This window comes from Zeus faber, assembly GCF_960531495.2.
Source record: "Zeus faber genome assembly, chromosome: 14".
NCBI classification, from domain to species: domain Eukaryota; kingdom Metazoa; phylum Chordata; class Actinopteri; order Zeiformes; family Zeidae; genus Zeus; species Zeus faber.
In genome coordinates this window covers 18,713,941-18,728,922 of record NC_137200.1, presented here as the reverse complement: position 1 = coordinate 18,728,922, position 14,982 = coordinate 18,713,941, and the positions used below count along the sequence as shown (strand labels likewise).

Genomic DNA, 14,982 nt, shown 5'->3' with positions numbered 1-14,982 from the left:
CACGGCGACACGACGCTCGTCTGCTGCGCTGTATCGACCAAAGATTGATTGATTGATTGATTGATTGATTGATTGATTGAAAACAGCATTCCGCAAAGCTTCATTTGTGGAAATCTCAATCAAAATTTTACAACATGGTTCTGCTGTGTTTGGGTGCAATAGTGATTCAAAAGAAACTGAAGGAGCTTCCTTTCCTGCCATAGGTAGGAAGGGGTGCGTTCAATTGTGGCATATATTCTACATTGTAATTCTTTCTCACACCAGAAGAGACTGCAGGACCGAGAAGAGAAATCCGCCGGTCAGGAAATCTCTCCTGGGAGAACACTGCGATACCTCCTCTGGCTCAAGCAATGTCATATGCCTGCTCCCGCTCCAAGACCTTAGAGCTGAAATCCACGGTTTTCCACATTTTCGGAGACAAGAGAAAAGGCCTATTGTCTTTCGACTGCATTAGCTGAGGATTATTCAAAAAACCTGTTGGATCCATCTCACAAAGAAACACACGATCTGCGGTCATGGAATTGATTTAGATGATCTCACCCTTTTCCAGGGAACAGGATTCTGCCAAGTATGAAATTGCTTTGAGGAGTGATGCAAGCGTGGTACCGTAGTAAACGTAAATCTGGCATCAAGATGCTAAATAAATGCTATGAAAGATAATCAAACAATTTTCGGTAATTGGAAAGTTAGCTCAGCATTTTAACAATACATTCAAAGAAAATATTTAGTTTATTTAGCTTGTTACACTTTTTGGTGCTTACCAGACATTTTATCGGTCGTTCTTGTATTGTATACATATATTATATATGTATATATTTGTGGTTACACTTTGTTCGGATGTTTATCCTTAATTCAGTATCAATTGAGGATAAGTTGACTTGAGTCAATGAAAATGATGTTATAATGGTGGTACAGTGCTTGCACTGTTGCCTCACAGAAAGAAGGTTCTGGGTTCCATTTGTGCCCGGGGTGCTGTTGGCACCCTGCTCCGGTGGTGCTCGCGATTCAGGGCCTTCCTGTGTGGAGTTTGCGTGATCTCCCCCGTGCGCACGCGGGGTTTCCTTCATATAACATCCGCAAGGACCCCCCTGCCAGAAGCATGCATAAGATCATCGTCTGACCAGCGACGGACATTGGGAACCGCTCCCCGGACGCGTCGCTGCATTCCGCCTGCTGCTCCTGGCTGCCCCCCGGAGGCAGGCCAAGCAGGGACGGGTTGAAAGTGGAGAACAAGTTTCAACGCCACCATTTGAAGCGGGTGTGTTGGTCACCTTCACCTTAAGTTGAGGTCTAATGTAAGAGGTGGTTAAGTTTTGCTATAATGTTATAGATGGCTAAGTTTAGGTTTAGGGTCAGAGATGGCTAAGTTTAGGGACAAGCTTCGAGATGGTGAGGGTTAGGCGCTAGATTAGAGATGGGTGAGTTTGACGTAAGAGATTTAAGGTTAGATTTAGTTGGCGTTTTGGTGTATCTCAGATGTATTCTGCAGTCCAGTAATCCTCTGCTTGACCAGGTTGATACGGTGTGGATCTTAACATTCTCCATGTTGTTTGACCTGAGCTCAAGGCTTCAAAAAACTCTTCCCCACTCCAGCTCCCCGCCAACCTCAAACCACAACCATATGATTGTTGCCTATCGCAGTTGTATTTAATAGATGAGTTGTGACACAAAAAAATGTGTTGAATCGCTTCCAACTATTCCCAAAAAGGTCACAAAAAGAGTTGCATTGCGTTCTGTCATCGCCAACTTTGATATTTGACACTGCGGTCAGTCCTTAAATAAAACATTTTCTTCATATGAATAGTTGAATGTGCTGCAAAGTTTACTTTGTCTTTTGTTTCAGCATTTAAAAAAATCGATGAAGTGCATATTTTGTCTTGTGATTAAGATGAACACATATAAAAAGACGAATACTTGTTGGGTATGTATCTAAATCACCGGTGTGATTGAGGGAGATTAGATATTAACCAGCTTGGATTATGTGGTCTGTCCAACAGAATTTCACATTGCTTCAGCACTTTGCGCATGTGGTTGCCAACCCTCAACAGACAGCAACATGTGTACACAGCCAACCAAAATCCACAGCAGGGTTTGTTATTTGGGACAGGGGATCTATTTGTGACTCTGGCCAGTGGTTCCACTGCAGAGAATCCAATTGATTTCATGTGTGTGTCTGTGGGAGGATGGAGAGAATGATGTCACATCTTACAGATGCCCTCTGGAAGAGCGAGCCAAAAGAGAAATCTGCAGCACTTTAGCACCTGACTTGCATCAATTACTGTGTCTTTGTGGTTCTGTGTGTGTGCGTGCATCTGTGCATGTGTGCGTGTGTGCGCGCGTGTGTGTGTATGTGTGTGTGTGTGTGTGTGTGTGTGTGTGTGTGTGTGTGCGTGCGCGTGTGTGCGCGCGTGTGTGTGTGTGTGTGTCTGTGTGGGTGGTTACAGTCTGTGTGTTTCAGTGTGTGCATGTTTCTGTGTTTATGTGTGTGTTGTTTGTGTATCAGTGTGTTTGTATGTGTTTCAATGTGTGTGTGTGTGTGTGTGTGTGTGTGTGTGTGTGTGTGTGTGTGTGTGTGTGTATTTCAGTCTGTGTGCTTTTCGGAGTGTGCGTGTGTTTATGTGTTTCAGTGTGTGTGTGTGTTTGTGTCTGTGTTTCAGTGTGTGTGGTTTCAGCCTCTGTGTGTGGTTCAGTCTGTGCACATGGGTTTATGTGTTTCTGTGTGTGTGTGTGTGTGTGTTTCAGTGTGTGTGGTTTCAGCGTGTGGGTGTTTTCTGTGTTTCAGTCTGTGTGCGTGTGTGTATGTGCATGGTTCTGTGTGTGTGGTTTCAGTCTCTGTGTGCATTTCATTGCGTGCGTGTGTGTTAATGTGTTTCATTGTGTGTGTGTCAGTGTGTTTCAGTGTGTGTGGTTTCCATGTGTTTCCTGTGTTTCAGTGTGTGTGTGTGTGTGTGTGTGTGTGTGTGTGTGTGTGTGTGTGTGTGTGTGTTCTGTGTTCATGTGTGTGTTGTTAGGGTTTCGGTGTGTGTATGTGTGAGTGTGTATGTCCATGTTTCTATGTCCATGTGTGTGTGTGTGTGTGTGTGTGTGTGTGTGTGTGTGTGTGTGTGTGTGTGTGTGTGCATGTTTCTGCCAAATCCTCGTTCTCATTCTGCTAGACTTATCAGCTACTTTTGACACTGTCAATCACAGCATACTCCTGTCCATACTCTCAAGTATGGGCATAACGGGCAGTGCACTTTCCTGGTTCGACTCTTACCTCACTGGGCGCTCGTTCAGTGTGACATGGCGAGGCCAGCTGTCTGTGCCGCACAACCTCACCACAGGGGTGCCCCAAGGCTCGGTGCTAGGACCCTTCCTCTTTGCCATATACACCACCTCACTGGGCCCGATCATCCGCTCACATGGCTTTTCATATCACTGCTGTGCGGATGATACCCAACTCTATCTGTCCTTCCCGCCCGACGACCCCGCTGTCTCGACGCGGATCTCGGACTGTCTCGCTGACATATCCACATGGATGAAGGATTATCACCTTCAACTAAATCTGGCGAAAACGGAACTGCTGGTCTTCCCGGCCAAACAAGGTATTTATCACAACATTGATAATAAAATCGACTCTCTATCTCTTGTTCCTACCAAGGCTGCAAGGAATCTTGGTGTCATTATTGATGACCAACTGACATTCTCGGACCATGTTGCCGCCGTCTCCCGGTCCTGCCGCTTCGCACTACTCAACATCCGAAAAGTCAGGCCGTACCTGACCCAATATGCCACTCAACTGCTGGTACAAACCTTGGTGATGTCCCGTCTCGACTACTGCAACGCCCTCTTAACAGGCTTGCCGGCCTGTGCGGTGAAGCCACTACAGATGATACAGAATGCGGCGGCGCGACTGGTGTTCAACCAGCCAGAGAGGGCACATGTCACTCGGCTGCTCATGGAGCTCCACTGGTTACCTGTAGCCGCTCGCATCAAGTTCAAGTCTCTGATGCTGGCCTACAGAGTGATTGTTGGGAATGCTCTCACCTACTTAAATGCTCTTGTAAGAGCACATTTTGCCCCCCGGATGCTGCGCTCGTCAAATGAGCGTCGCCTGGCTCTGCCGGCCATACAGCCACGGCAATCCAGGCTATTCTCATTTGTAGTTCCACGTTGGTGGAATGAGCTGCCAAAAATGACCAGAGCAGGGACCTCCCTCTCTGTCTTTAAGAAGCACATGAAGACCCAGCTCTTCAGAGAGTACCTCCTCTCCTAACCTACAATTACTTAGCACTACTTAGCAGTATTTACTGTTACACCAATGTCTCTGTCGCAATGTAGCTTGAATGTTATTCTCCCTTGTAAGTCGCTTTGGATAAAAGCGTCTGCTAAATGACTAAATGCAATGTAATGTAATGTTTCTGTGTTTATGGATGTGTGTTTTTGATGTGGTGAGCAGCCACACCTGACCTGGATCTAGGTGATTGGGATCAGGGTGGCTTTAACCTGTTGCTCGTTAGACCAACCAAATGAGCAACAGGTATGCAGCCACCCTGATCCCAATCACCTAGATCCAGGTCAGGTGTGGCTGCTCACCACACCACAGTGTGTGTGAGTGTGTGTGTGTGTGTGTGTGTGTGTGTGTGTGTGTGTGTGTGTGTGTGTGTGTGTGTGTGTGTGTGTGTGTGTGTGTGTGTGTGTGTGTGTTGTTTCAGTGTGTGCGTGTGTGTTCATGTGTTCTAGTGTGTGTGTGTGTGTTTCTGTGTTTCTAAAGCCAGGTTTATACAGAGATCCGGCAATATTGCCGTAAAGACGATCTGTCATTATGCCAGCTTTGCCTTTATACACTGAACCAAACAAAGGCGGAATAATGCCGCCCAGTGTGTGATCTTAGAAAGACGGCATAATGCCGTGATCATGGGGGGTTGACAGCGTTGGCCTCTAGTGTGACGTATAACATACGGTTGAGGAGAATCACACTGATTTAATGAACTTATTATTTTAAATGATTTAATTGAATCAAGGCGCCGGAGCGCATCGTACCGTGTCCGTTACAGTTATCTAATGTGGGAACAGACTCCATGCTCCAGGCTCTTGCGGACTTTAGAAGTTGTTTGTATTATTTCTCCCTGTGGGAACTTCCCCGTGAAGGAGGCGAATGTGTGAAGCACGTGTGAAGGAGCTGCAGTCAAACTGTGCGCGTAGCACCCCCCGCAGTTCTAAATGTGAGTGTTAACGATGCGAAAATATTTGAATATTAAAAATAATAAAGCGTACAAATCCAAATGGGATTACAGAGGAATATCTACAGCTCTAATAGGCCTTAAGGTTCATTTTGACAAGGTGCGGCTTCTGAATGGAGTTTTTTTTTCCCTGCGACCAGCCGACCATTGAAGAACTCCGTCATCAAAACGCCCCACCCCTCTCCCAGCACGCCGGCTGTGCCTTCGCATTGACGCCGTTTCGGCCCCCATTTCGCCTCCGTGACCCCCTCCGCTGCCAGCTCAGAGGTGGATCCACAATGGCCCCCAATTCAGTCTTTGTACCTTTAACAGTCAAAGCAAGGAGGACTAGACATTTTGGCCTTGAACAGGCTGTGGGGCCTGTGTGTTTGTGTGTGTGTTGTTTTCTGTTTCAGTGTGTGTGTATGAGTTTAATCATGTGTGGGTGTGAAATGTAAGTATGTGTGTGTGCATTTTCACATGTGTGTGTATGTATGTTGTTCATGTTTCAATGTGCGAATGTGGTTGTTTGTGTGTTTGTGTATGTGTGCATTTCATTGTGTGTGTGTGTGTGTGTGTGTGCGTGTGTGTTTCAGTGTGTGTTTCCATGTGTGTATGGTTTCAGTCTGTGTTTGAGATTGATTGTGTGTGCATATTACTGTGTTTCAGTGTGTGTGTGTGTGTCTTCTTTGTATTTCAATCTGTGTGTGTATGTGTGTGCGTGTTTAAGTCTCTGCGTGTGTGTGTGTGTGCGTGCGTGCATGTGTCTCACCTCTCGGTGAGAAAATTATCCCATTTTTTAGCGTCCAATAAATGGAGTTTGTGGCTTACAGAAGAACATTCAAGAGAGACAAATGTGTTAAAAATAAATGTGGTGAATGTGTGCCTTTTAATCTGGGTCGGCTTTCAAAATATTCTGGTAAAAAAAAAAAAAAAAAAAAAGAAAAGAAAAGAAAAACATATCCCAGATCTCTTAAACTCCCAGTAAAGGGTCTGCTTTGGCTGTTTCCAGAACTTCCATTCAGTGCTCCCAGATTTTTATTTTCAATGCCTCGGGAAGGAGGCCTGCTCGCTCTCCAAAGGTGGGAAAAAAACAATGGGTACCACTCGATCTGTCGATAGATTTCAAACCGATCGCGTTGCTCACGGACTCACGGTATTTTAGGCTTTGGCCTCAATTATCCGAGTACGTATGCCCCCCTCCAACCCTCCCCAACCTTGACTTTTGCTTCTAACACAGAACATGCGCAATGACATCATCATCCCGTTCAATTCCAGCCGTGATTGCAGAAAGGGTTTCCATTCTCCAGGCAACATGGAGCCGCGGCTTCCACGGAGCCGAGGGGGGAAAAAGTTGAAAAGCAAGTAGGCAGTAGGCACAGGGGTCGAGGGGGTCGGCGGCGGGCGGGACATCATTCATACCGTCACAGTTGCTGACAGAAGGAGCCGCTGGTAACACCTGTTTTATGTATCCACGGCGGCTGTTACGAGTCTGACCCTGTGTCTGGCCTCCACCCCCGGTGACTACAACACGATAAGGGTCTGGAAATGCCAGAAGCCTGAATTATCAATTTCGGTCTCAGACAGCACGTAAGATCCGTTCTCCGCCGACGAGGCCCGAGCTGAAAGACGTTGGGCTTTCTGCAGTGCTCACAAAAGGAAGGGCGGCGGGAGGGTTTTTTCGACAGGACTTTCAGAAAACGTCTTCAGAAGACAGCCACCCCTCTTCCCGTCCCTTTTCCCGTCACTGGAAAGGTTGAGCCGTGCGGTTTTTCTTCATCCGAGTATCTCGGTCAAAGCGTTTTGATTGCCAAGCCAAACAAACGTCGCCCTTAGAAATCCTCCCGTTGGATGTATGTAATCGTGAAACACTGAGACGGTTGTTTATCATTACTTATCATCATATACTGTAAGGTGACTGCACGTACGTAGGCAAAATAACTGAGAACGGGAAAGGCACTGAATCAAAAGATATGCTAAGTAATTCAGCTTAAGTTGTTTATCGACGGCCATATTAAAGACAACTGTCCTCTCAAAACTCATACTGTTTTCAAGGTATCTGTTTTGTGTTAAAGACTTTTTTTTTCCTGAATAATGTTAGTCTACATATTGAGTTATGTAACCAGGCAGCTTGTAAAAATTAAAACGGATACAAGGGGAAAAACAAGCATCCAGCAACCTCCAAAAGTATGGTAACAGCAGAGTGAAATTCTTTATATTTGTATGTATTTAAGGCATTTGGATTTGAGATTAAAAGATGAATATGAGACAAATGTACAGACCATCAGCTTTTATTTTATGGTATTTACATGCATTTATGTTTAACCATTTTACAGAAGGATGTTTTTGTGTTAACGTCCTGACTCTACAGTTTATTATGAAGATATCCAGTCTTGGGTTCACACATTGTGTTAAGCAAATATCACATTCAACACGTTTTTTCAAGTGTGTGAAGCTTAACCAGGCTTTAAAGTAATCAAGAAAGAGGCAAAAACGTTTAAAAGATGGATTTGGTTGTTATTCTCTTCGTTCCAGTGGAAATTTTCCCTCATTGCCTAATGAGAAATGTGAACTTTAAAATTTCAGCTTCCAGCAAATCTGCCCCCAATATAGAGCACGTTTGGCATCGTGGGACGGGGAAATTCAAACACGAAATCAGACCTAAACAGCCAAATATCGTTGCCTAATGAAGAATGTGAACTTCAAAATTTCGGCTTCCAGCAGATCTGGTGTCGCCACATAATGTAAGTCACTTTTTGGACAGAGGTCTCAACAGGAATCTAGGAAGCAAAGGACGAAGGGATCCGTTAATTCGATGCAGAAGAGCTAAAGCAAAACCAGGCATGATATGGCTCGCCTGGCCTTGCAGGGGTGATGTGGGCATTTTGGTATTTCATTTGTATCATTATTTTTGTGTCTTTTTCATCTGAAATTTGTATCTTATAGATCAACAAAGTGTAGAAAAGAGTTTGAAATATTATTTTATTCCTGGCAAATTGGTATCGTTGAACTAACTTTGAAAAATATTAGTACTGATTAACATACATTTAAATATGTCTATTCTGTCTGGATCGGGAAATGATCCCGAGAGGTTGAGCTGGATATAACAATGGATGTGAAATGACAAAATGACTGAAGTTAATAAGTCTCTGAGTTGATATATATATATAAATATATATATTTATAAATGTATATTGAGCAGAATAATTGATTAGTAGAAGAAACATTTTAAGATGTAAATCTAAATACTAATGTATCATAAATTGGGCAGAGTAATTCAGTACTTGTACTCAACTACTAAGTGCAGAGTACTTTTTTCCACCACCCGCATGGATTCATGACATGTCATTTTTCACTACATTCGTTTCTGTTTACTTTTGGCTCTACTTCCTCTGCAGCACAGGAACCTGAAAAAGACTAAAGTGGAGCACAAAAGAAGCGTCGCAAAAGCCAGAATCACCAATAATACATCTATAGAGTAGTAGGAGTACCAGGGCATCCTATAGGAGTCTGTGCGCAGGTGAGCAGCACCTTTGTTGCGCATAACATATTCCAACCAGAAGGTGGCATGGTCCATGGGTGCTACTGGCTGGTCTTTATGTAAACGGGACAGTCTCTGCATGTTCTGCCTGTAGCTGTCTCGGTGCAGCACGTCCCTAAGACCCTGCTCAAAAGTTTGTCCATTAACATCCGCTAACTTTATGATCCTTGCTGCTCCATTCTCCTGCAGACGAAGTAGATTGTCAAATTGGTCAAAGAACAGGGGTATACCGAGCACTGGCACCCCATGGTAAATGGCCTCCTGGACTCCATTAGTTCCTCCATGAGCAACAAAGGCCTTGACTTGTGGATGTCCCAAGAGGTCCCTCTGGGGCATCCACTCGACCATCAAGGTGTTGTTGCCCAAGGCAGAGGGGCGTCCTCCTTTGTGTCGCCAAATTACCTGTTTGCACAAACAAAAGACAGACAAAAAAATGTAACTCTTCTCGCTTACAAGACCTCGAATTATGAAAGGCCAATTTTCATCATATCCTCTTGTACTAGTCTTGACATTAGCGTTAAACAGTTTGAAAAATGACCCAAATTCAATTGACTTAATATATATATAATATACCATAGATAAAATTAAATAGTGAATTTTTTTACCTTGTGAGGGAACTTTGCAAAGGCACCAGCAATCTCATCTGCAAGTGAATCCGGTAAAGCGTCGACCAAAGTACCCAGAGTCATTACCACTACTCCATGCTCTCCAGCACTCTGAACAAACTGCTCCAGATCTGGTGGCAGGGGTCGAGCAGGCTTGCACTGGAACCCCCCAATATAGACCACGTTTGGCATCGTTGGACGGGGAAATTCAAAGACAAAATCAGACCTAAAAAGCCAAATATCTGCTTGCTGAAGGAGCGAGATAATATCACATCCACCCTCAAAGTATTTGGCACAGATGGCATCGTAACTTGGCCCAACCATGAACCTCTGCTGGTAGACAATGATGCCATGGAAAAGTATGTTCTTTATCCTCTCTGTGAAGGTCATCTTGTGGGTTAAGCCAGATCCTGGCACAGGGATGTAGGACAGGGGTGAGGGGGCTATGGCAAAGTGTCCCTCACCGCTGGTGATCCAGCGAACATTAAGCACAATTGGAACTTTGAGATACTTGGCGAGGAGGACCCCTATTCCTATACACGGGTCAGTGAGGACCAGGTCATACTGGGCAGCTACTAAGCGCTTCACCATATTTTCATCATCAAGGATTCGAACCAAAATGTCAGAATATATTGAATGGGCAGTGGAGATCATGGAGAAGAATTCCTTGGTGAGTGTGAAGAACTCAAGTTGTGATTTTTCTCTCTGTGCCTGGGAAAAAAATGAATGAATGAGTGGTTGAATAAATTATTAAATGAGTGGGTAATCATACATAGCACACACAGATTCAGACAGAAGTTCAGATACATCTTAGACAAACATGCTTCTCAAAATAGTTCTGTTTTACATGCAGCCACACTGTGAAATGAAACTGCATGAGGGGGTTTTTGAGGGGGTTTTGTTTACTTCCTCAAGGCACACTTTAAGTGGCTTAACTACCTCCACTCTTGAGATGTTGGAAAGTGTATTTCCGTAAATTAACAGGGGCTAGGCTAATTGATTTGCTTTGCAGCCTTGTATTGAGCTTGCACTGAACACAGTTAGAATGCAGCTCTTCAATATCTTGGTTATGGACACTGAGGAATTAAATTGGTATTGACATCCTTATCTGATTGTGGGTAAGAGAGAAAAAAAGCGAGTTTCCCCCCAAAAAAATACTGGTGTACCCCTTTAAGTGAATGTACAAATAAATGAACCATCCAAAAAGGGAGCATGACGGAAAAGATGAAATTATTCATAATTATTGCTGTTAATTTTTAACCTACCTGGATGTATCGCTTTAAAAATTCCCCCAAAAAGTTTTCCATATATTCGACTTGCGGTATAGTGATAGAAGTGTAGAGAGGGGAATCCTGAGTGATGTACCAACTTGTGGAGCCTCTGACAACATCAATACTATGCCCTCTTGCATGCAGTTCTTCAATCATGATCTTCATGTTGATCCAGTGGCTTCCGTCCATGGGAACCACCAGAATCTTTCCTCCATCACAAGGTGGTGTTAGCAGCAAGGGCATCAGAAAAACACAAAGAATCGTGTACATTTCAGATTCGGAATGTGACGGCGAGGTACCTAGAGGCAGAGTGAAAGAGAAAACCATGAAATCGGCCGTTTGGGCAAGGGCAAGGCAATTACAACTACTTAGGTGCAAGGGTAGCATCCAATGCTGCTATTCTACAATTCAGTATTTAAAGTTACATACCCAGAACACACACACCTCTCAGTTAGAGCACTGGACAGGCAGCTGCTGTTCCAAAGAGAGCATTCCTTGGATATTTGAGTTCAAACTCCAGTCTCTTACATATATCCAGGCGGTCGATCACAGGTCAGACAACACATGTCATGTCACTGTCGAGTTGAGGTTTTGAAAAACATGAATGGCGTGTGACCAACAAGTCTAGATCTACCTGTAACCTATGCCTACATGTAGAAACTATATTATATAACAGGTATACTATATATCTGTTGTATCTATATACGCTGCATGTGTCTGTTTGCAAATGAACTCAAACTTTGCTCCTGAACTTTTTCACAAGGTTATTAGAGGGGATTATGACCAGTGAAATGCCCTAAACTGGCCTTCTAACAAACGGAAAAAAAAGGAAAAGCATTCATTTTCATCCAGTCGTGTGCAAATGAGCAATTATTCCCTTTACTTCCATTTTGTACCCCCACTCTGTATGACCTTATTGAGTCTTATTTTGTTTTTATTTTATTTTATTTATATTATTCTATTCACTAACTGCATAACGTTTTAGGAATCAGTTAGTTTAAGTTATTTAGCTAGGTAGGAATTAGGTTAGCTATTATGTTCGGTTCAGAAACTATTGGGCATAATCTCCAGGTGCGTTGCTAAGATATTTCACTCCATATATGTTCAAGATTTAAGATTCAAGAGGTTTATTTGTCACATACATATACATACTTTCATACATAAATTAAGTGAAATATCAATGCAATGCATCCGGTGATTATGCACAATATGTTCTAGACTGAACACAATAGCTACCTAATTTGTACTTGACTTACAAACTGAAACTAACTGATTCATAAAACGTATATGTCAGGAACCTCAAGTCATTGAGTACAACAGCGGTGATCAAGAGCCTCGCGACCCACCTGGCCCCAGACCCCCCTGACACCACGGTGGATGGCCTGGTTGCCCACCACAACTCTGCCCTCTCCCTTAGCCTCAGTTCTCTTGCCCCTTTCAAAACCCGGACTGTCTCCTTCACTCGCCCTGCCCCCTTGTACACCTCTGAACTCCACAATATGAAGGCCAGTGGCCGTCAGCTGGAGGGCCTCTGCAGAAGATCTGGCCTCACTGAGGCCTTCAAACAGAATGTGAGTTCATACAAAGAAGCTCTCTCCAAAACCAAGACCCAATATTACTCCACCCTCATTGGCAATCAGCAAAACCACCCCAGAATGCTGTTGTCCACCACCGGACATCACCGGCTGCTCCGCCCCCCTGATCCCCCTCAATCCCCTGACTCGCCTGATTGCTGCACCATCTTCCAGGAGTTTTTCCAGGCCAAAGTGAACACCATCTTCCAGCAACTCCAATTGCCTGCCCTCCCACACACACCCCAACCACAGGGTGTTGCCACCCCAGTTGCCTGCTCACCCCAGTGCTGCCTCTCCTCCTTCTCCCCTGTGGATGCGCCGCTAAATACTAAGCTGGTCACCAAGGCCAAGGCCTCCACCAGCTCTCTGGACCCTATGCCCAGAGCCCTGGTCAAGGCATGCCTACCCACCCTCTTCCCTGCCTTGGTGGCCATCATTAACACCTCCCTGAAATCCGGCCCCGTTCCCACCAGCTTCAAAATGGCCTCTTTCATACCTATCCTAAAGAAGCCTGGTCTGGACTGTGACAAACCCAACCACTACTGGTATTTACCACTACTGGCCCCGATCTCCAACCTTCCTAAGCAAAATCCTGGAACGAGCAGTTGCTGCCAAACTCCAACAGCACATGTCCAACCATGAGCTTCACGAACCTGTTACCTTGGCCTCTCCAGTACAGCACTCTCCTGGTTCCAGTCCTATCTCACCAACAGGAAGCAGTTTGTCACTATCGGAGACTTCTGATCCACCCCTGGCCCAGTCGACCAAGGCGTGCCTCAAGGTTCCGTGCTTGGGCCCCTCCTCTTCACCATCTACATGCTCCCCCTTGGTCAGATCACACGCCACCACGGTCTATGCTTCCACACCTAGGCCGATGACACCCAGTTATACCTCAGCACCAAACCATCCACCCGGCTCCCCCCTCAGTCTCTTGTCAACTGCCTCCACGACATCAAAGTCTGGATGTCATCAAACCTGCTCAAACTCAACAATAACAAAGCCATACTCATGGTTGTGGTTCCTGAGGCACTGCTCAGGAGGGTTGGAGATCTGCTCCTGGTTGTTGATGTCTGGTTTATCTTCCCCCCAATCCCCTGAAGTACGCAAGCTGGCCATCATTTTTGACTCAACCCTCTCATTTCACTCACACATCAAATCCATAATCAAATCTGCCTTCTTCCACCTCAAGAACATCTCCAGACTCTGCCCATCACAGGTTGAGTCCATGGCAGAAACACTAATCCATGCCTTAATCACATCCTGTCTGGACTACTGCAATGGAGTGCTGTCCGGAGTTCCAAGCAAAGTCCTGGACAGGCTCCAGTATGTTCAAAACTCTCCTGCTAGAGTTTTCACCAAGCCCTAGCAGCACATCATCCCCACCCTCATCCATCTTTACAGGCTTTACTGGCTTTACTCACTGTAAAGTCCCGTATTTCCTACAAAATCCTACTACTAATCTATAAATCCCTCCACCCCTACGCTCTGTCCCGGAAGGTGCAGTCCTCGGACACGGGTCTGCTCTCCAACCCTTGCACTAGGCTACGAACCTTTGGGGACAGAGCCTTCAGTGTGGCAGCCCCCACCCTCTGGAACTCTCTCCCCACTGACATTCAAAAATGCTCCATCCCTGGCCACCTTCAAAAATCTCCTCAAAACCTACCAGTTCAACGAGGCCTCCTGCCCCTGACCCTTTTTTTTTATTTGTTCTTTATTTAATATGATTTATCTACCCTGTCTTGTTCTTTGTTTTTTTCCATTGTAAAGTGTCCTTGGGTTTATGAAAGGCGCTATATAAATACCAGCTATTATTATTATTATTATTATTATTATTATTATTATTATTATTATCATTGTTATGTATATACAGATACCTGCATTAAAGTGGCATGTGAATAAAGTGAGGTAGAGTGTGTGGAGATATACAGTACAGTATACAACAGTACGGGCAGCAATACGGTAACACCGAACAGAACAGCAATACAGCACAGTATGCGGTAACCCAGAACAGTGATGCAGTATGCAGTACAGTAAGGCAGTGGGGCCTATGTGTGTGTCTCAGTGATGACCCCTGGTGAGTTCAGTATCGTCAGTTCTTAAGGCTTGCGGGAAGAAACTCTGTCTCAGTCTCTCTGTTCTCGTTGTGTGACTGCGGAGGCGCTTGCCCACCTGCAACAGCTGGAACAGTCCATTGTTGGGGTGGTGAGGATCCTTCATGATCCTGCAGGCTCTGCTACTACACCTCCTGGTGTATAAGTCCTGCAGGGAGGGGGGGTAGTTCCCGTGGTATGTTCAGCTGAATGCACAACCCTCTACAGAGCCCGCCAGTTCCAAAATCAGGCAATGATGTTGCCTGTCAGGATGCTCTCCACTGCTCTAGGGTAGAAGGACTTGAGGATCCTCACCGAGACCCTCAATTTCTTCAGCTGCGTGAGGTGGTAAAGACGCTGCCTCACCGTTCTCACCAGAGAGTCTGTATGTAAATGCCATGTTAATCGCGATCTGCATCGGGTCCAAGGTGCGGGGAAGGGAGGCGCAGATTAAACCCTTAATCAGCCTCTGGAAACACTTTGTGACCACCGAGGTGAGAGCCACCGGACAGTCGTCATTCAGGCAGGCAGGAGAGGCGATATTCGGGACAGGAACGACGGTGGACCTCTTGAAGCAGGAGGGGACAACCGATTCAGCCAGGGAAGCGTTGAATATTTCGCAGTGAGCACGGGGCTAGCTGGTTAGCACATGTCTTCTGTACTTGTCCAGATATGCCACCTGTGCTCACAACTTTCCTGG

At 45.3% G+C, this 14,982-nt stretch overlaps 1 protein-coding gene across 3 annotated transcripts in view; it reads right to left on the bottom strand.

Moving 5' to 3' along the window:
- Window positions 1-7,484: 7,484 nt before the first annotated feature.
- The window catches only part of ugt5d1 (UDP glucuronosyltransferase 5 family, polypeptide D1), a 30,226-nt gene continuing 22,728 nt past the window's right edge, over window positions 7,485-14,982 (bottom strand). For 2 of the 3 annotated variants that reach the window (XM_080013650.1, XM_080013651.1), the window contains 4 exons: window positions 11,048-11,193; window positions 10,613-10,917; window positions 9,348-10,058; window positions 7,485-9,144 (listed from right to left, as the gene is read on the bottom strand). In XM_080013650.1, coding sequence (XP_079869776.1) covers window positions 8,557-9,144; window positions 9,348-10,058; window positions 10,613-10,888 — 1,575 coding nt within the window. In that variant the 5' untranslated portion in view covers window positions 10,889-10,917; window positions 11,048-11,193 and the 3' untranslated portion in view covers window positions 7,485-8,556. The remainder of the gene's footprint in view (window positions 9,145-9,347; window positions 10,059-10,612; window positions 10,918-11,047; window positions 11,194-14,982) is intronic. The other variant, XM_080013652.1, reaches the window with a different exon arrangement.